Source organism: Hakea prostrata, chromosome 1 (assembly GCF_041222555.1).
Source record: "Hakea prostrata isolate BN-2017 chromosome 1, UWA_Hpros_2, whole genome shotgun sequence".
Lineage (NCBI taxonomy): Eukaryota > Viridiplantae > Streptophyta > Magnoliopsida > Proteales > Proteaceae > Hakea > Hakea prostrata.
The window spans coordinates 70227639-70249084 of NC_142600.1; the positions used below are offsets into that span (position 1 = coordinate 70227639).

General features: G+C 38.6%; 1 protein-coding gene across 1 annotated transcript; it reads right to left on the bottom strand.

Annotated features, from left to right (window-relative positions):
• Nucleotides 1-9165: 9165 nt before the first annotated feature.
• LOC149029685 (very-long-chain aldehyde decarbonylase GL1-4-like) lies at nucleotides 9166-13078 on the bottom strand. Its single transcript, XM_089151301.1, has 10 exons — nucleotides 13019-13078; nucleotides 12681-12904; nucleotides 12356-12591; nucleotides 12003-12222; nucleotides 10758-11133; nucleotides 10561-10668; nucleotides 10135-10335; nucleotides 9717-9815; nucleotides 9410-9589; nucleotides 9166-9327 (listed from the first exon to the last, which is right to left on the bottom strand). Exons 1-10 carry the CDS (start codon nucleotides 13076-13078, stop codon nucleotides 9166-9168), a joined length of 1866 nt encoding a protein of 621 aa, XP_089007427.1.
• Between the last annotated feature and the right edge of the window lie 8368 nt (nucleotides 13079-21446).

Genomic DNA, 21446 nt, shown 5'->3' on the forward strand with positions numbered 1-21446 from the left:
TCTACTACTACTCATTATCATTCTTTGAGCAGAGACTGGATAGGAGTTCTTCCTCTTCTGCATTTTAAAGTTTTTGTATGATTGGCCAAAACTATACTATACTGATATTTACCCTTGTAATAATTTTACAAATGAAGAAGCCTTATTCTTTGATTGACGGTATGTTCGAGCACTAATAAGGTAGTTTCCAGTTTAATTGATGACTGAAACCAGGATTATTTTCAAGAAAAGAAAGACGGGTCAAGAAATAATATTTTCACCATTCTTTTAAAATATTATAAAAATCATTTGTAGTTAGGTAATCACCAGAGGGTTTTCATACAGTTTTTGTGTTTTTTGCGAAAATGATTTTCACTATTGACTTTCGAAAAATAAGTAAAAATCAAAAAGAAAAACCATCCAAACACAGCCTTAGTTCCACAAACCCAAAAAACATTCTTTTCTACCCACAATAATTTTCTCTCATGTTACAATCAAAATAAGCTGAGAAAACATACATACCCAGGCAACATGGAAAGAGTACATGATGCAAACCAAGTCTAGGGCTAAGGGGTAAATTGGTAATTTCCCTAGACTTAGGTTTTGGCCACGAAATTCCAACAAAGGGGAGAGGGTTTAGGGTTTCTAAGGTACTTTATGGTCTGCTGAAGATGAGATTCGGATCTGAATTCTACTGAGGACTGAATTCCATATTTGAATTTTGAAATTTGGGCCAATTTAGGGTTTCGGCTAAGTGGAAGAAGGATATTCCTTGCGGGTTTTGCCGAACCAAGCTGACTTCTATTGCTATCCTCTCAACTAGAATGGGATCTAATTGATGAAATTTGATAAAAATGAGATTTCTGGAATTTTATAATTTCTGCAAAATCTCAAGGAGGAAGATGAAGAGCAGGTTTCCCTAACTTAGGGAAAAAGGAGTGACTTGTAGAAAATAATGGTAGGGCTCGAACCTAGGGTTTCCTGCAATCCAATTGGAGGCGAACGGGGCTGGAAAGCGCCTGGAAGTTGGGGTTTCCTAATGGGACTAGGTTACTGTATTGCTGGGAGGAAGGTGGGGAAAAGGGAGGTTGCGGCTACTAGAGTAGGGGCTAAGGGAGTTGTGGTGTTTAGGGGTAGGGCGTAGGGTGGTTGTAGATTTTGGGAAATACAGCAAAGGGGAGGGGGGCAAGCAACGAAAGGTGTGGTAAGGGGCTGCAGACAAGGAGGGAAAGTAGGGAATGGGTTGTGGGGGGGGGGGGTTCTCTTACTTAATTGAATGCTTTACTAAAGGTTTGAAGGCTTTGATAATCACTTGAAGATTGCTAGATTGTTGAAGAAGATGAAGAACTTTGAACAAAACACTAAACCAAGGCCTATGTACCCAACAAGCAAACCCTGGTCCTCAACTCAATTAATTTTATTAATCATCAAAACTGAATATCACAATGCAATAAAAGGTTATTTATAGCTTAAAATAAGAGACTCTGACTGGGGTTGAGAATCACTAGAGATAAGGATGCAAACTCTAGACCAAGACATTCAAAACGGAAACAATTTACTACAAAACCACAACCCTAGGATAGGAATCGTGTAAAGACATTATACTAGGGACTCAAGCTACAGTTCCAAATAAAAACAAACTATGAAGATAAGAACCCCTTTGAATAAGGAATATTATCTTATCCACAACTAACTAACTCAATATTCCCTTCGTAAACTAGTTCAGATGGGTTATTATCTTTATCTATACGCCTCCTCAATATTCCCTTCGTAAACTAGTTTGGATTGAACTTGCTACCAAGCTTTCCTTGCTTACTGACCCTTTTATCCTGTGTGGTGATATTAATGAACTGATCCCCCCAGATGATAGTGTGGTGGTGTGTATAAACCATCGCCGCCTCTCCCTCAACTGAACAGTATTATCTCCGATTTTCATCTGTCTGGAATTGCCATGAAGGGTCCCAAGCACACTTGGTCCAATCACAAGAAACTCCCCCCCCCCATCTTACCTTAGAAACTTTTGATAAAGCTTTTGCCATGCCGGACCTTCTTGCATGCTTTCCTAATCTAAAATTATCTATTTTGCCTGCAATTGGGTCTGACCACTCTCCTCTTCTTCTTAATACCTGCTACTCGTTTGCTTCGAGTAGGAAATTCTTCCATTATCAACTTGCTTGGCAAGATCACCTTGATTTTTCTGCTGATGTTGGTAAGGCTTGGGTTGGGTTGGGAGTTGAGGGGCTCACCTCTAAATTAGCTTCTCTCTCTAATTTCCTTCATGGATGGCATGCTGCCAAATTTGGTAATTTTAACACCTTGTGTGAAAGACTTGAATTGGAGTTTGTACTACCCTTGAAAACTGCCAATCCCCTGACTGGAATCTTTACCATCAAAAGTTGAATTGGTTACAATGGGTTTATAATGCCCAAGAATCTTTTCGTTTTCAGAAATCCAGACTTCAATATATTTTGGATGGGGATAGGAACACGAGGTTTTATCATAAAGCTGCCAAAATTCTTCTTAAACAAAGAAAAATTGAATTTATTAGAGATGGCAACTCACTAACCCTACAGGTATAGCTAATTGTTTTACTCTCTTTATGCAAGATCTCTATACCTCCAGTAATCCAAGGATCCCCCCCCCTTATTGATAAATTGTTTCCACTTGTTGCATCCATAGTAGCCACCTCCAATTTCTCTTCCTGCCCTAGTTTGGACGAGATTTATCAATCTATGTTCTCTATTGAGGCCTCAAAGGCCCCTGGTATTGATGGTTACCAAGCATGCTTTTTTCAATTTTTCTGGGATCTTCTCAAAATGTACATTGTACATTTTCCCACTAACTTCTTTAACAATGTTGTTCTCCCCCTGGAACCAGTGATACTCTTCTATGTTTTATTCCTAAAACAGAGAAAGCCGCTTTGGTTTCTGATTATAGGCCCATTAGTCTTTGTATCCTACAAAATTCTTGTGAAACTCTTGGCCTTCAGAATTAAACCTTATTTGCATAATTTTATTTCCCCTTTCCCAAGTGCTTTTGTGCCTCGAGAGACAAATAACTGATAATATTATGTTGGCTTATGAAATCTTTTACTTCATGAAAAAATCTAGGACAAAACAAGGTTTTGTTGCTCTCAAATTGGATATGTCAAAGCTTATGACAAAGTAGAATGGTGTGTGCTTTTAAAAGTGTTGAAATGGATAGGTTTGGACTCCAAATTTTGTGCTCTTGCTGAATGCTTGATTTCCTCTGCTTCCTTCTCAATTAAACTTAGTGGCTCCCCTTATTCTTGGTTTTCTGGAAATAGAGGTTTGAGACAAGGTTGCCCTTTAAGCCCTTATCGGTTTTTACTCATTATGGAGATCCTGTCTAGACTCCTGGGGGCATTTAGGGCTGAAGGAGCCTTTCAAGGCATTAAAATTGCTAGGTTGGCTCCAAAAATCACCCACCTTTTTTTTTTCTTCCTGATGATACCTTCATTTTTTTTGTCATGCTTCATTAGATGATGTCTATATGATCAAAATTGTGCTAGATATTTTTGGAAATATTATTGTACAGGTGATCAATATGGATAAGAGTGAAGCTTTCTTCAGCAAAAATACACCCCACTCAATAAAGGGAAAAATTTTGAGTTGTCTAGGCATAAAGGAAATGAGTAAGTCTTCTAACTATCTGAGTAGCCCCTTGTTCCCTAGGCAAGCTAGATCTAATAGCCTATGTCTAGTTCTGAACAAGATAAAGTCTAAACTAGCTGGTTGGAAAGCACACTCCCTCTCTTTCACAAGGAGAAATGTTTTGGTTCAATGTGTATTGCAAGCGATGCCTCTCTATCACATGCAGTACGTCTTGTTCCCCAAAAAGGTCTGCAAGTCCATGGATTCGATTTGTCAACGTTTCTAGTTAGGTAAATCTAGTAATGGTAAGATTCCCACTCTTATTTGTTGGGATAGTTGTTGTTTACCTAAGTCTCTTGGGGGCCTGGGCTTCAAAAAAATGGAGTTTATGAATAAAGCTCTACCCTCAAACAAGGGTGGAGGCTCTTAACAAAGCACTCCTCCATTTGGGCACAGCGTTTCAAAGCCAAATATTTTCACCAAAAATTCTATTTTTTATCCTAAAGTGCAAAAAAATTCCAGCTCCATTTTTGGAATACCCTACGAGTTGTTCTACCTTGTTTAAGGAAGTTGATTGTTAAAACTGTGGGCAATGGGGAAGACACTTTCTTCTGGTTTGATCCCTACGTGACAAATAAATCTGATCACTTGGTAGGCGATTTTAATATGCATTTTGCTCCCCGTGGGGTGAGATTGAAGATGTAGTGAAAACGAGAAATCGTTTTGCTTCTGAAATTTCCCTTACTTTTTGCTTCCTAACTTCTTCTACTATTAATAATGTCATGCTAAACTCTAAAGCGGATTCTTGGAGGTTAAGCTTTTCCTCTACTCCTCGCCTGACTACTAAGTTAGCTTATCATGAAATGCTGACTAACTCTCTGACCTCTCCACATCCTAATTTATATAAAAGATGGTGGTTGTTTTTATGGAAGCTTAATATTCACCCTTAATTTATAAATTTCTTTTGGCGTCTTCTCCATGCAAGGATCCCAATTAATGCAATTCTCGCTAGATGGAATTCAAATTCAAATCGTTGTGTGCTTTGTGGTAGTAGTAGTGAATCAAGTTGGCATCTTTTCTTCACTTGTGAATGGACAAGACGGATATGGGCAGAGGGACCACTAGGATTAAGAACAGAAATGTTGTCATTTTCTAGTATTCTTGAATTCTACTTGGACTTGTTCTATAATTCACGATATGATAAACCTATGTTAAGGTGGTTTGTCTCTATAATAATCATCACTTGCTATAGTGTTTGGCAGATTCATAATGATATAATCTTCAGGAAGGACCAGCGTAATCGTATTAAGGTTTTGAATTACATAAACTTATGGTGTCATGACTTACACCTACAGTCACTTAGACACCAAGATGTTCCATTTTCTATAAACTTAACGGTGGAAATAGTGATGATCTTTACTCCACACTTCCAACAATCGTGCCATTGCATCTCACAATATTGTTTTGTGCAGGTGTGGTGCATCACTCAGGGCAGGAAATTGGATGTTGCTGGGGAATAACCTACCAAGGGCTTGTGATCTGCTGTTGGAATGGTATATAAACTAGCATGACTTTTGTTGCGGCTATGGCTAAAGGATTGGCGAACGGATTGAAATTGGCTCTTCACCATGCACTTCAAATTGACTCAGTCTGGACAAACTGGGAGTGTATTCGGAATTTTTTACCCATCACCCACAAACCTTGGCCACTAGAATCAACCTCGAGACCTACTGTTTTTAGCATCTAATATAGAAGAGGTCTCAATCGACTCTCTTGGACAAAATGATATATTGAAGGTATCTTGCAAGCTAGCTGCGACAACATTAGCGATTGATAGTCCTAGGATTTGGGACAACTTGAACACCCTACTCAACTTGTAATAAGTTTTTATTTTAATTTTTTGTATTAAAAAAAAAAAAAAAACAAAAAAACAAAAAAACTAAACTAAACTAAACTAAACAAATAACTTTCAAACTACTAACTCAAACAAAAAATCAAAAGTAAATCCATGACCCATGGATCAAGGAGAATTTATCCAGACCCCTATTGAGCCCTAAAAAGGGGCTGAAAATTACCAAAATACCCTTGGGGGCATTCAGCCAGCTTGGATTAGCCATTTGGATTTGGATTTGGATTTTTGGACCCAATTATAGGGGGTGTCCTTTTCACATCAGTACATGTTAGAAATGTTAAAAGACCTAGACATTAATGTAATTGGGGGTTAAGATATTTCTAATCTAATGTAAACCTAACAACTTGGGGTTATTGGGCTTGTTTAGGGGTTGGGGTTTTTGCCCTTGTCTGAGCTGCATCTCAAATTGAAGCACGGATAGAATTTCCTGAACTGTTGTTGCAAATCAAGCTTTCAGTTATTGAATAATACACAAAATCCTAGGTAGAATATTACTTCGTGGTTGCAAGCAATTTGGTCTTACCACATAAATTTGGTGTTGTGTGGCTACTTTCCTTTCTATTGCATGTATTCAAGTTTTGTATTCCAAAGTGGTGAGACTTGTCTAGTAGACCCGGCCACATTGTGGTGTCTAACAGATGTGTTTGTGCGTAAGTGATTGATAATTACCAGATTACCCACACCAATCTTGAGTTGCAATTAATTAAGGGTTGCTAGATTGAAAGAAAAGTTTTGAGATGCATGATTCAATTACCCGCCCCCCACCCCCCCAAAAAAAACCCTCTCTCTAGTGTCAACTTGGGGTTGGCAAAGATGAGTGAGTTTTCATGTTCAATGAAGAAAATCAAGTACAAAGTTTATCCAAGGAGCCACCAGATTCACCAAAGGCTGCAAGAATGGGATGATTAGAAAAATAGACATGGAATCAAATTAATATGGTCTTATGCATATTTGAAGTTGTTAGGAATTACACACTTGATAGAATCAAATCAAACACAACAGTTACAGGAGAAACAAAGAAGAAGTGGAAGAAGAGAGAAAACCTAACCAACAAGGAGCAGCAACTCCGTACTGCCTTTTACCTACGCATACCTTTGCCTATATATTGCAGTTCTTTTCCTGTGAGCCATCATGGTCAGTCCAGTGGAGTCAGACCTCCGGGAGCTACACATCCACCTCGATTTGGGAAAGTGAATCCTAGGCCTACATTTCAAAGACCTCCCCCTGTTGTAGCTCCTATTGGACAGAAAAATCTTGCTTGTTTCTTTTGCAAGCAGACAGGCCATTATGCCCGCTTTTGCCCCAAGAAACCAGCCCAACCTTATGCTCCGGTCATGAAGAGTGCTCCTGTTCCTGCCCCTGCCCCTCCTTCTGGCAGAGTATTTATCATATCTGGTGCTGAACAGGATCATTGCCACGATGTTGTTACAGATACATTGTTGGTTGCTTCTTTTCCAGCATTTGTTTTGTTTGATACGGGTGCATCTCATTCGTTCATATCATCTACTTTTGCTTTGAAGACTAACCTGACACCTCGGTGTTTATCTAGTTGTTTGTCTATTAGTACCCCTGTCAGATCTGCTGTTAAGCTAGATAAAATGTTAGAAGATTGTCCTGTATTAATTTGTGGAAAGAACCTGAAGGCAAATCTAGTGTTGTTTGACATGAGAGATTTTGATGTAATTTTGGGAATCGATTGATTGACATTCTACAATGCCGTGATCTTGTGCTCTTCGAAGAAAATCCAGTTTCAAGTGGAAGAGAATTTAGTTTTCGAGTTCCAAGGAAAGAAGGGAAGAATTACCAAGTAGACTTTGACTGCTTTAATGCAAGTCCATGCTTTAGTGGAAAGTGCTTCACCTGGAAGCAAGTTCAAAGAAGGGAAGAGACTTGAAGAAGTCAGAGTTGCTTGTGATTTTGCTGATGTATTTCCAGATGACCTGTCAGGATTGCCCCTTGATAGGGAAGTTGAGTTCTCCATAGACTTAACTCCTGGAGCGGCTCCGATATCTAAAGCTCCTTACAGAATGGCACCTACCGAACTAGAAGAGTTGCAAACTCAATTGAATGAGCTCTTAAAGAGAGGTTTTGTGCAACCAAGTGTATCGCCTTGGGGAGCTCTAGTCTTGTTTGTAAAGAAGAAGGACGGTAGCATGCGTCTGTGCATTGATTATCGGGAGTTGAACAAGCTGACAATCAAGAATAGATACCCACTGCCCCGGATTGATGATCTTTTCTATCAGTTGAAAGGCGCGGCTGTATTCTCGAAGATTGATTTGAGATCGGGATATCATCAGTTGAAAGTGAAGTCAAGTGATATCTTTAAGACGGCGTTTAGAACAAGGTATGGACATTATGAATTTAGAGTTATGCCTTTCGGCTTAACTAATGCTCCTGCCGTGTTCATGAATCTCATGAACCGAGTATTTCATGATGTGCTCGATAAGTTTGTAATCGTTTTCATTGACGACATCTTGATCTACTCAAAGAATGAGGAAGAGCATGCGAAGCACCTGAACTTCATATTGCAAAGGTTGAGAGAAAAGAAACTCTATGCTAAGTTTAGCAAGTGCGACTTTTGGTTCTCAAGGGTAGTATTTCTCGGCCATGTTGTTTCAGCCGAAGGTATTCTTGTAGATCCTAAGAAGGTGCTTCCATTGCCTGAATCTCATAAAGGTAGTCAAGTTGGCAAGGGATGCTCGCTCAATGAAGCATGAGGTCTAAATTTTGATTCTTCACACACTTGAGGTCACTCACATGGAATATTTAGTGATTTTACTACTTTTGGTAAAACTCAAATGTTTCTCATTCAATTAATATATGACTCAGTTCGCTCAATGAAGCGCGAGGTCTAAATTTTGATTTTTCACACCCTTGAGCTCACTCACATGGAAGATTTAGTGTTTTCACTGCTTTTGGTAAAACTTAAATGTTTCTCATTCAATTCCTGTTTGATTCAATTCATGTTGTTGTGCTAAAATTATGAGATCAGTATCGACTTATGGAATAACCAGGCCAAAGGTCTAGACACCTTTACGTTCTCACTGGTAATTGATATATGCACGTAGCTTTCTTTTTTCGGTAAAATACAGTGTAACTTTATATTCTAGAATTGATAGATATAAAATTAGCTTTCCAATTAATGAATGTTGAGTGGTTGGGGCGCTCAACAGTCATATAAGCGCATGGTTTGGTATGAAGCCAGAAAACCATCAATTCTTCATATACCAGATTCATGATTTGGAATTTCCTACATGATTAGTCAAATAGCTGCTAATTAGTTCAATGTTTCTTTCTCAGAATAGTTAAGTAATCAACCGTAATATTGCTCATATATCCATGCATTTCTAAGGCTTTCTAAGTTCCAACAACCTTTTGTTTCCATCAAACACATTAGATGATGTCCATGCCAAAAGGATTTAAGAAAATTTTGCACATGAACAATTTATTGGATGCTTTAAGAGAACTTACAGTCATTCATAGCCCCTGTACTTTATGTACTGTAAGAAAAGAGGCGTCAACAACAATTTGGCAGATGACATAGCATTAGTAAAAAATTTTGGTGCTGTAAAGTACCACAAAAACTCTACTGGGGCTAGACGGCTTTTATTTTGAAGATCACTCTGTTTATTGGCTTACATATGTTCTATACTAAATAGATCAGGGGGTGACAACAGGAAGGAATCCATGGCGAAGGCTAGCATACCAGACTTTCTTCACATCAAGCATAACGTCTCCACACTCGTGAGTGTTCCATCCTTCCAAGGCATGTACAATTGCAGCTACACGCCATGCACTCATCACTCGCCTTGGCAACCAATTCTGTAAAATTAGAAGCAATTATCTTTCACTACAGATGAGAAATCAAAGCCAATGGAGGAGCTGGAAGGGGAAATTCAATTACCTCACAAGAATATACGTTTTTGAAAGCTTTGGGTATGACCATGGCTGGAGTACTATAGTAAACGCAATCCTTGCGGACCATTGCTGGCGGAAACTGCGAGCATGGAATGAAATGGGTCCCTTCCGGTGCTTTTCTTTGTGCCTCGTCTCTTAGTACTCCTCCATCTCCCACAAGCCACACCTACATCATTGTTAAGTTTTTATTTCATCCAGTTCTCACTATTTATTAATGGTTAGTTTCTTCTCACTCCAAATACAGATATCATGCTCCATGAATTATTATTTTCTTGTAGTTTCGTGCCTTTCACCTTCTGTGTATGACTGGTAGAGAAGACCAAGTTGCTCCACAACTCAGTAGGGAGTCTTAACCTCAGCTTATCAAAGTCATTCTTGCACGCCACAGCTACCTACAGTGGAAATCCAGTATTTTAAATTAATTGGAATTTATGAATTTGAGATCAAACAAGGCCAGACCTACAGACTCATGCCACTCAATTGCAAAGATGATTTATCGGATAAAATTTTCATCCAATAAAGGAAGATGAAGAGTGCATGAGGATCAGACACTGCAGGATCCACGGAAGGTCATAATTACTACCCAGTTCTGCAAAGTGGCTATCAAGTTTCATACTCAAACCTGTAAGCACCTGGTAAAAATAAAAAACAAAACCCACTCTCTGAAGATGAAAGCTAAAAACAGTCAGAAAACAATGTTTTTATTTTTACCTGAACGCCTCTTTGGCATAAATCCTTGGAAACAGCACAAGCAACTTTAGAGAGATTCCCTATTAGCAACGCTTGTTTTGCTCCTTGGGGGATGCTGTTAAGTATAACTGCAACAGCTAAGCTGCTTCCATCTACAATTCGAATTTTAAGTTTTGGATACTTCTGGAGATAAAGTTCACCGTTGCCGTTAAATGCATGTCCCTATTAATCATTGCTGGGTTTGTTATGTTACAGTCATGTATAAGCATATATAATCCCAATTCATGCTAAAGAAGATAAATCTACTAGACCTTGTTTAGAGATAATATCTGATAATATCTATAGAAAACAAGATTCAACTTTTGGCATTTTAGAAGCCAATAGTCTCAAGCCTACACCAGAATAGAACGGTAATGGCTACGACGATAAATGGGAGTAACAACTTGCCTGATTTAGAAGACCCAAACTAATCACCTTAAAACCTTCACCATCGGCCTTACAAATAGCTTTCTCAATCAAGCCATTGATGGCACCTACATGCCTTGATGAAGAATACTGCAACAAACAGACCAGGCTATCATCATTCTGCAATGCTAGTAAAAGCCAAAATAACGACAATCTGACTAGAGGATTTGAGGTCTTACATAAAAACTGGATCTTGGAATAACCCATACTCGCATCTTGAGTTTATCAAACACATTCCTCTCCACAGTAAAGGTGGAACCAAAGATCCAAGTGAACAACATGAATCCATATGACATTGGCCTCAACATCCACAGATACCATTTGGGGGAGTATGGTTTTGATGCGAGGGAGGCAATGGCTGTTGGTAGGTGGTAAAAGGACTCTAATGTTGTTGTGTGTGTCAGGTGAACCACATCTGGAATTTCTTTCCTTCCCTTGAGTGACGCATGGTACAGTTCGTCCGTGGCATCATCCATGGTTCCATATATGTAATCATAGAGAGGCATAAAAAGAGAATAGTTTGTCCGGAATTTCGTATGATGAAGAGAATGGAACCTGTATGGTTTCAATTTGTGGTTATGTCAAAAATTATGTTTTGTACCATACTTTTCTGTAAATGATTTCATTTTAAAACCCAACCACCCCACCCCTCTCACCCCGCCCTCTTTTCCAAAAATGAGGAAATTCGTATGCAAGGTTTAGGAGCTCCAGTCTCATGATCAACTTGCAATATCATAAAATTAAAGAAATTTAAATTCATATTGTGTGTTTTCTTTTTTTTTTTTTCTTTTTCTCGAAATGGAGGTTCATTCGGACCAGTTTATATGAATCTTCAGGGGATTTGAATTCTTAACTCATACTATGAGATGTTGATCTTTTGCCAACTGAGCAACCCCTCAAGATTGATTAAATTCATACTTCTTAGGACTTTTTGCATTGTGACCAAACCCAAAGCCCCCTTTTCTATCTTTTGTTTTTAAGTCATCCAACCCCCAAGGGAAGGTAGTATCCAATCTCAACCCTTGGCTTGCCATCAGCCAATTAAAGCCCTTGAATCACAAGGTGATCAAATAATTGTGGGAACATATGGGAATTAGAGGCCAAATCCAGCTCTATCCGAAGGTAAAGGATTGTGCTCTCTTTGAATCCATCTACTACATGTTTAGAAAGGAGCCCATCCATGAACATTAATAAAGTAGGCCTCCCTCCTAAAAATGCAATGATAAGGGTATTATAAAGAGAGCATGATCCTCATATATTCTCCATTTTTTAATTTTTAAATCCATTTAGGTATGATAGACTTTTTTTCCTACAACCCTAGTAGTATCATTTAACATGCATATTCCAGTAATACGTATGATAATGACACATTTTGACACCAATGTTTTAGCACTTTCAACTGTAAAGAGGTCAATAGTACTTACGATGGAGTATACATAAAGTATTTAAGGATAATGAATTTGTCGAAGACCCATTTTGGAACGAGCTCGAAGTTGCAGTGACCCATAAAATTCATGAAATCAATATAAGTTAGATACCCCACGATTGCAACTAGAGAAGCAGTTCCAGTGCTTAACATGGCCAGAATTGGAATAAGGAACAGCAGATAATAAACGATGTGTTCTGCAAATGGATGAGTCACAGCTGCCTTGCACCAAAGAGAAAAAAAAAAAAAAACAGAAGATTATTAGGTTCATCCAAAGAAGATCAGCTCTCTCTCTCTCTCTCTCATATTCTTTGATTTAGGTAAAACTATAGAAGAAGAAATTGTGGTTACAGGTAATGGGTTCTGTAACAATGGACAAGTGATGATGAGAGTGGTATCGAGAATAAAGATAATGGTGATGTAATGCCCTGTGAAACCAATAGTAGAGGAACTCTACTGGACCCGTGTGCAGAAGAATAGTGAGAAGTAGGCCATCCCAGCTCCAAAATGGAATCTTTGATATATACTGGGGACGATTCCCAAGTACAATATAGCCTATAATGCCATTTAGAATAACCTGGTCATCCCTGCAGGTTATTAATTTCTCATCAACCAATGCTTAGTAAATGCTCCTAGTTAGAGTAAAAGAAAACTCTGAAGGAAAAAGAAGAAGAACCAGTTTCTTTCTCTATCGACTTGCTCAAATTCTAGGCCTTTATCTACTATCCGGTGCTTGGTATTTGCAGATTGGTAACGAGCAAAGCTTATCCATATCTGGCTGTGAATCAATCTCCAAAGCATAAACGGGAAGACATACATGGTTAATACGACCCTCTCCGTATCATCCTTGGTCACAAGTGAATGGATACCATGTACCATGAAAGGTGACAAAACCATGTACTTCGACAGTTGACACACAAAAGAAACCTCATTAGATCAACAGAATTGATAAAGAAGAAATACTCATTTAAAATATAACACAGAAAGGAGAACGGTTGGGTGGAATTGTATTACCTTGAAGTTTCCAAGCTTTTGCCATGGCCAGTTCGTCAAGGGACCAGGGTTTGAAGCCATTTTTTCTCCTTTGCTATCCTCCTAAGACATGTGCTACACTATTCTACACTGTTACCTATTTATAAGGGAAAGAGCTTTAGTGCTGCGCATTAATTGCGTGCAAATGAGAACGGAACATGTGTTTTTTTTTTTTTGTTTACTTCTTGAACCGTACCTACCTGAAACCAAAAGAAAAAAATGCAAAATGAGTGGTCGAAATTTTTACTTCGATGATTCAGTTCAATTGTGGCCATACACAGCTCAATGCTACACATTAAATGTACAGTACTGAAGTTGAACCCATTTATAAGATAAACATCATAGAACCTTAAGCAATAATTAAAGACTTTTAATTGAACTAACTAGCAGCCTATAGCAGCGACATGGCGATCCAGGATGGAAACACTAAATCAAATTTTCAAAAAGGGTCATTTTTTAATATGTATATATGTATATACATTAATTCTTCATCTTTTTAACTGATGGTATAGCCCAATATACACTTAACTTTCAAAAAAAAAAATTAATATGTATGATCGGTTCACCAATAATAAATGCCATGTGCGAAGAAATTTGCTTTTCTTCGTTGACTTTATATTCTAGAACCAATACATATAAAATTAGCTTTTCAATAAATGAATATTGAGTGTTTTGGGGCTAGGCCTACCGTCACATAGGACATGGTTGGTTTGAGAACCATGAGAAAGCATCAAGTCTTCTTACCAAATTTCCCACGTGATCAATTAATTAGATCAGTTCAATGTTTCTCTCTTAGATCCGTGCGAAACTTAAATTGGTGATTCTCACATTACCTTTAGCACCACATGCTCATGAGGTCCACTAGATCTGAGGCCTTGAATTTAAGACATCTGTTACTGTTAGGGAAATGACTCTTTTACCCCTCATAAATTTTCATGATCACAAAAATAAGTAGATGCACCAATATGTGACTCATGTGAAAGATTAAGAAAGACATCAACATAATGCAAGACTCTCAAGAAGACATCGACACAATAGAAGACACTCACCAGACTATCACGCACGTGGATACACTTCAACCGCTCAAGAATGAAGAAGAATCAAATGACCAAGACCATGCACATAGACTAGGACATTTGGAAAACTGTAATTGCATGCATTTGCATCAACATGACACATAAGACGTGTACAAGAAATGTATCCAGTGAACATACAATGCACTGAACATGCCGAGTGAAGTTCAAGACTCAAAATAAGACATCGACATACTCACTAGACTATCACGCACATGGATACACTTTAGTCGCTCAAGAATGAAGAAGAATCAAATGACCATGACCATACACAGACTAGGAGATGTGGCATCACGTAATTGCATACATTTGCATAGTCATATTTTCGTAAACAAAAGGCATGTGCATGAAGTAATATTTAGTCAAATTTTAGGGTAGTTGACTGATTTCCACGAATATTTTTGGTTAGCCCTAAATAGTTGATAATTGAATGTCAGTCGACTATCTTTTTTTTCTTTTTTTGCGTAAAATGTCAGTCGACTATCAGGCAATTAAGCCTGAGCAACTGGCAAATCATAGCAGCTTGTCAGTTGCAACCAAAATGACCAACTAGGCTACTAGTCAACCAGTAGTATGATGATCCAACTACTAGTCAACCATCGAGTGAACATTAGGACGCATAAGTTCCAACGCAAATTTCTAAAACTCGACCATAGGTGTACTAGTTGACTGATAGTTCGAAAATATGACCGTTTTCTATCCATTGGCCCAAATTCAAACCTAAAATTTGACTATAAATAGGGGTGTTAATGTCATCCTTGATCACAATTACCAAGACAAAAATCAGCCTACTTTTTCTTGTGATCAAAGCCTTATCTCCTTCAAATTCAAATTCCCGTAAAGAGTTCCTTTGCTCTTCAATTGAGAGTTTGAAGTTCTTGAACTCAAAGAGGTCTTCCTCAATCACCATCAAGAAGAAAGAAGGAGACTAGTTGAGAATTCACTCACATCAATTGCATCGATAGAAGGGTTTGTGCCACACCATTTAGGTATATATTATATTTATTATCTTTTTTTTTATTATAACTGAAGGTTGCAAGGAAGCTAAGGGTCCAAGAATACTCTTATCCTAATAAGATTACTCTTGCCAATCAAGATTATCAAGGTATCCTTGCCTACATCAAGATTTTTGTAAAGGTATTGGGTCCCCACCTACTGTACGGAAAGGGTCTTACTAGTTGAATCTCTCTATGGTTAGAGAGAAATAGACGTAGGCTCAATTAAGTCGAACTACCATAAAATTCTTGTTTTTTTTTTTTTTTTTTTTTTTTTTTTTTATTTATTTATTTATATTGTTTAAATTTTTTTGTTTTCTGTACTAGATTAATTTGAAAAAGGGAAAACTTTCACTTGCTCATCCTATTCACCCCTCCTATAGGTTGACTTTCACTGCCTTCTAATAAGTGGAACTACACTAATAAGCCTAATAATCTCCTAATAGATCTCCTTTCACTCTGACTCCATTATTATTTCTCTGAGGAAACTTTTTTACTTAAACAAAATCAACAAAAAATCCTTTATCCAAAAAAATGGAGACAGTTACATGGATTCTTGCCTTCCTATCAACTTTGTTTGAAGTCATACCATATACACCTAATCCATGTATCCTTTCTAACCACTTCTCTTAAGGCTATCTTAGGTTTTCCCCTAGCTTCCTTCAATGTGGATTAATCCCTTCTCCTTATAGGGGCATTTAAGGGCCTCCGGTGAATGTGACCATGCCATCTCAATCAACTTTCTCATAACTAATCGTTTATTAGAGCTACTCTCAGATCAGCTCTAATATGATCATTCATAATCTTATACTTCCTAGTTCTGCCACTCATCCATGATTGAGGGGAAATGGTTGGGAGTAGCACTCCAACTCTTGGAAGGAGATGTGTTGGATTGAGTATACATGAGATATTGGATAGAGTTCACCCAAGTGTGTTTCATAGAAGTCGTGAAAAGTGAGTTCGGGAATGGGAGAGACACGAAATCAAGCTTGGATGTGGATGCAAACCGTACCGGATCAGAGGATCATATTAGTAAGAATGAATCAAAAAATTAGGCTGTAGAACGGTCCAAAAGAAAGTATGGAATAGAGGACGGAGGCGAGCGGTAGCAACATGCAACGGATCCTTCTCACCATACCCAGAGAAGAAAATGAAGGGAAGGTTCGATGATCAAGGGGAATGGTCACAAGGTTGGATGGAAAAACCACACCAAGAAAAGGAGAGGAATGAGGACAACAGCAAATAGTGGAAGGCATCAAGCAGCAATGGCTAGGGTTGCTCTTTGTCAATTTTGTTGAAGGTGTAAGAGAGGCTCTTTGGTTCGAACAGTCTCTCATCTGGTTCGTGGGTTTGGCTCAAGTCTGAAAAACCAAAGACCACTTTATACCAACCCAAATTAAACCCATTTGGTCTCAAATCTCAAGTGCATTTCTGACAACCCAACCCGACCATTTGACCTAGGCCCAATCTCATACCTCGCTATTTTAGTGGAGTCTTGCAGCTGGACTTTAGAGCATTAAAATATGCCCACCTAGTGTGGGTCAGGAACAACGCAAACAAGGGCCCAAAGGTTGGACAGCGCAATAGTAATCTTTGTCAACCCCCTATTCCTCCTTCCTCCATCGTATTGAGGAGTTATGCGATCAGAGCTAGCAAGAGTCGAGACTGGTGATTTCGCATCCAACCGTGGTGGTTTCTAGTCCAATGGCAACAATTTCATTTTGGTGGAGATGCTAGTGTTATTCATGTCCGTCAGGGCATCTGCTTCACGCCATTTGTTCTTCTTTGTTGGCATTTGGGGTAAAATAAGGACCACCATCGAACGTCTTCCTAGGACGATTATCCAAATTGAGTGAGTTCGAAAAGGAAGGTTTTGGTAGGATGTGTGGAGAATCTCACATAGAAATTACAACAATTTGTCGAATCCGAAAGGGCTATCTTTGCTTGGCAGCATATGTTGTTTATGTGTTTCTCATAGTTATGGATTTTACCTCTAAGAACAAAAAGGTACAGTGGTAAGTTGCACTCTTATTGAACGTGCTAGATTGAGCAACAAAATTGAAAAAAAGACTGCTTATTTGAATTAACTCAGATAATTCCTCATAGGTTTTCAGAATCCAATGCAGCAAAATGAGGGATTATATGTGTCAAGAAATACTCTTGTTGGCGGTGTTGCTTTACCATTTCTCCTTGTTCAGACACGTCCCAATGCAAGTGTTGAGGTGGAAATTTCAGAGGACACGCAACTAGTGTATTTTGACCCTTTCGGGTTATCTGATGACAATTGTTTCCTCAAGGTACTTTTTCTATAAGAGCAAAGGGAGAGGAGGGGGCCACTGAGTCAAATGCAAATGCAACTACAAAGGATTTAGTGGGTTGGATCCTAGGAATTGAGTTTGCTTGCCTCGAGCAATCTCATGCAAACCTATAGAAAGAATAGAGCACTATGTTGTTGGTTTAAATCACAAATTGGTCTCTAATATGCAAACAGTTTTTCCCAACGGATTGGTCACATAGTCGGCATGGTTGTGGCAAACATATGAAAACCAAGCTCTAAATTTCCCTTCACCTTGAGGACAAGGTGAATTTCTAGGGGCCAATAGTGTTAGTGTGAAATCCCTAAGATCCTAACTCGGAACCCATTTTGTAGGTTCAAGAACCTAGAATGCCAATAGAAGACAATTGTGGGCCATCCAGGCAGAGACCATTGGATTGGAACTAGAACCAATGGATGGTGATGATGAAGAATCCGGTATTTTGCGGAGTTTTAGAAGGAGATTTGATGCAAACAGTGATGGATTGGGAAGATGAATCAAGAGCTCATGGATGACGCATTTGGAAGGTCCCCAAATCTAGGTAAGACCCATTAGTAAGGTGTGCAAAGTGATGTGAAAGTGCCACAAGGAAACCACTCAAGGAGACCCCTCCCTGTGGAATTATGGAGTAGGGTTGATTAAATGGAGTCACCCCGAGCGACCACCCCCAGTCTCTGCGAGTGAAAAAGGGAAAAATCGGGTTTTTAGATTTGTGAATCCCTATTTAATGTCATTTTCACCCCAAAACATATTATTTTATTGCCCAGCCATCAGAGAACTCCAGAACATGTCAAATAAGTTATTTCGGAGAAGAAGGAAGATGTGTATCCGATCGGAATAGTGATCCATGATATGTTCCATGAATTTGAAGGTAAGATTTTCTCCCTACTTTCTACCTTCATCTCTTCTGATATTTTCGATAAAGGAGATTAATGAGGAAGATCGATTCGATCAAGAAAACCCTAAGTGCTGAATATTCCTTCACAAGAAGATCTATAAGAAGACCTAATAGGTGATCTTTCAGATCTAGGGTTTTTTGTGGTCTTTTTTGTGGTCAAACCATGTCTACAAAAAGTTTTGAGAACACTTAGGTGATCTATAATTCATCAGATGCAAGAAAACGAAACCGACGAAGACCCATCGGGTTGCTTTTCACACACCAGATGGGAGTCCCCCCAGGGGATCTCCCCAGGTGACCACACCTATTATGACCAAAGTCAGAATTGGTAGGGTTGCCTAGGCAATCAACCACCCCAAGCTACCCCCCCCCTCTATTGTCTAGGTTTTAGAACTTGGTTTTCATTGTTGATTTTTAATGTATTTCTAACTTAAACCATAATTTATCTAGGATATTTTGAGACATGTTAGGCCTTCCTTGGGTAATCTATGAAAAGGTTGAACTCTACCTATCAGGTGAGGGAATTCAACCATGTATGCATATATTTAAGGCATGGTTTATCATTGAATGTCCATTATGTGAATTATACTATTTCAACTTGTTTCTTTTATACTTAATGCATCTGAAATTATCTAGAATATATCATGTTTTGTCTTTAATTTGTTGAATCATGTTGTGCTATGAATTAAGTGTGAAATAACCAAATGTTGCATGGACTTGACATGGGGTTTTGACATGGGGTTGTGGCTTGATCATCGCTCTCGAATCCTTAGAATGGCCATATAGTTTATGATGCATATCTAGGGTGTCTACTTGCATTAGTTAGGTAAAACCCCATCTTGTCACTACCCTATCGGCGTGGGTATTGAGGCTAAGTGACCCATAGCAGCGGTATTGGGTTGGTGGGTGCCCAAGACTAGTAATCAACCTGTGAGGGGACACAGCCATACAGTGGGGGCCATTCATTGGTAGGGTTGCATATGGTAGGGTTGGGCTCATGGGTGTTCAAGACCGGTAATCAACCCGTGAGAGGACACCAGAGCTTACCCCCCCCCCCCCATCATATGCGGATGATCAATAGGGTTAAGGGGAAGTGTAGTCCGAGTTGGTTAAAGGCACATGCTACGTCAATCCTAGATAGGTAAAGATATTGGACTGAGTTGGTCAGTGCCATGGGGAAGGTATCTAAACCTAAAACAACATGATTAAGTAGATGACTTTGCATTGGGCTAGGTATTTCCCTAACATGCTCCAATTCTTATACCAATTGTCTTGGTGAGAGAGTGTGGCCCTAATCCCTAGCCATGGTCGATGAGTAAATAGATATCCCTATACTTTGGTCGTGACGCCTAATTTAGTCGGAGCCATTAGGTTCTGTGTGAGACTACCCAAAGGAGACTAGTGGCGTACCTTAATGAGCGTCTATCTAGTTGGAGACTTGCATGGTTAGAATTATAGGCACATTATTGTATTGCATTGCACAACATTTTATTATCATTTATTTTCTCATGTTTTAAATATGAGGAAATGTTGTTGATTACTTGTGGAATCTCTTTTTAGATTGCTTTGCAAGTTATGAGGCAACCATTTACCGGAGAGTTTGACGCTGATGGAATAGTATAATGAACTGACAGGAGAGGACATCGAGAGACACAGAGATTTATGCCCGTGTTTGGACTGCTCCAATAGAGTCCAACCCTTCTGAGCATCGAGAGATCACATTTTGAGAGTGTGGTGGATCTAATAGGGATAGTTTACATTTTTATCTGTATAGACAATATAGAGACTTTTAGAGAGGACCTTAACGTGATATAAATGATTCGGTTTGACTTTCTTTCCAGTTTTGATTGTTCTTCCCCGGTTTTGATACTCTTTCGGGAAGTTATCCTTGTGATTGATTATGTTTAACTATTGGATTTATTACGCTTTTGCTCAAGATTAAGTTATTACTTGGATTGGTTTGTGATTGTATAATGAACCTAAACTTGTGACTGTGGATCACTCCCTCAAATATTCAGGTGGATTTGATACCGACTAGGTGGATGTAATAGTTAGGGCCCCAGGACAATGCCATGTGGAGGAGAGAGAGTGTGTGTTAGTGTTAGTGTTAGTTGAGGGGTAATAAATAGGGGCAAATTGGGAGCAGAGAGTATCAATTGTTAGTTTAGTGATTTTGGGGCAGCATTATGTTGTGGGGTTGACTAGCACCATTAATGCCAGATGTCTTTGTTAATTTCTTGGTTTTGGTATTAAATCTTCCATTTAACTTGGGTTCTTATCAAATCGCCTTGTGGAATCTCTTTCTCATCAAGTTTTACAACCTCGTCATCCATCCGATCACTGTCAAAATTGCATACTAGATATCCCGTCTCCATTCTACTTAGTTTAAAGCCTTTTGATTCGAAAGTTTCTCCACATTATTCTAACTTGATTTTAACCCCTACTTGTGTCTCATTTATCAAGACAAAATCATTAGCAAAAAACATACACCAAAGAACCTTGGCTTAAAGTTTCTTTTATTTAAGACGTTCAATATTTTGTGAATCACATCTAGCAAAGGTACAATGCTTCATTTATGAATATGAACATACGTCCACAAAGCTTGTTCACTGAGGTTGTCTTTGGCATGGTTTTTCTTTTCGATTTTTACCCAAAAATAGTTTTAGACTCTGTTTGGTGCCGTTTACGGAAGCTATTTCTGTTTAAAAAGGCCTAAAAAATAGAAAATTGAAAATAGGTAAGGAGTTGTTTTTTATTTTCGGTTTTCAGTTCTTTTTGTGGAGGGGTTTAAAACCCACCGGATAATATAAGGATAAAATTGTAAATGTGCAAAGTTTTATAAGATTACTTTTCTTCTCTCTTCTTCCATCATTCCTCAATACTATGAACAAGGTAATGGGTGAAGAAACAAGAGGGTTTTTGCTCGTAAGGTTTCTGAACAGTTGTTAGGAACGGAGGAGGAACACAACAACAAGACTGAGCTCTGTCATTTCAACAGATCCAAGATATATCATGGCAAGGGTATTAGATTAGTTCGTTCTGATTCTCAGGTTTTCCTCTTTACAAATCTAAAGTGCAGCAGGCCTTATTCAAGGTCGATCGTTGGTGCAACTATGGAGGTAATCCAAA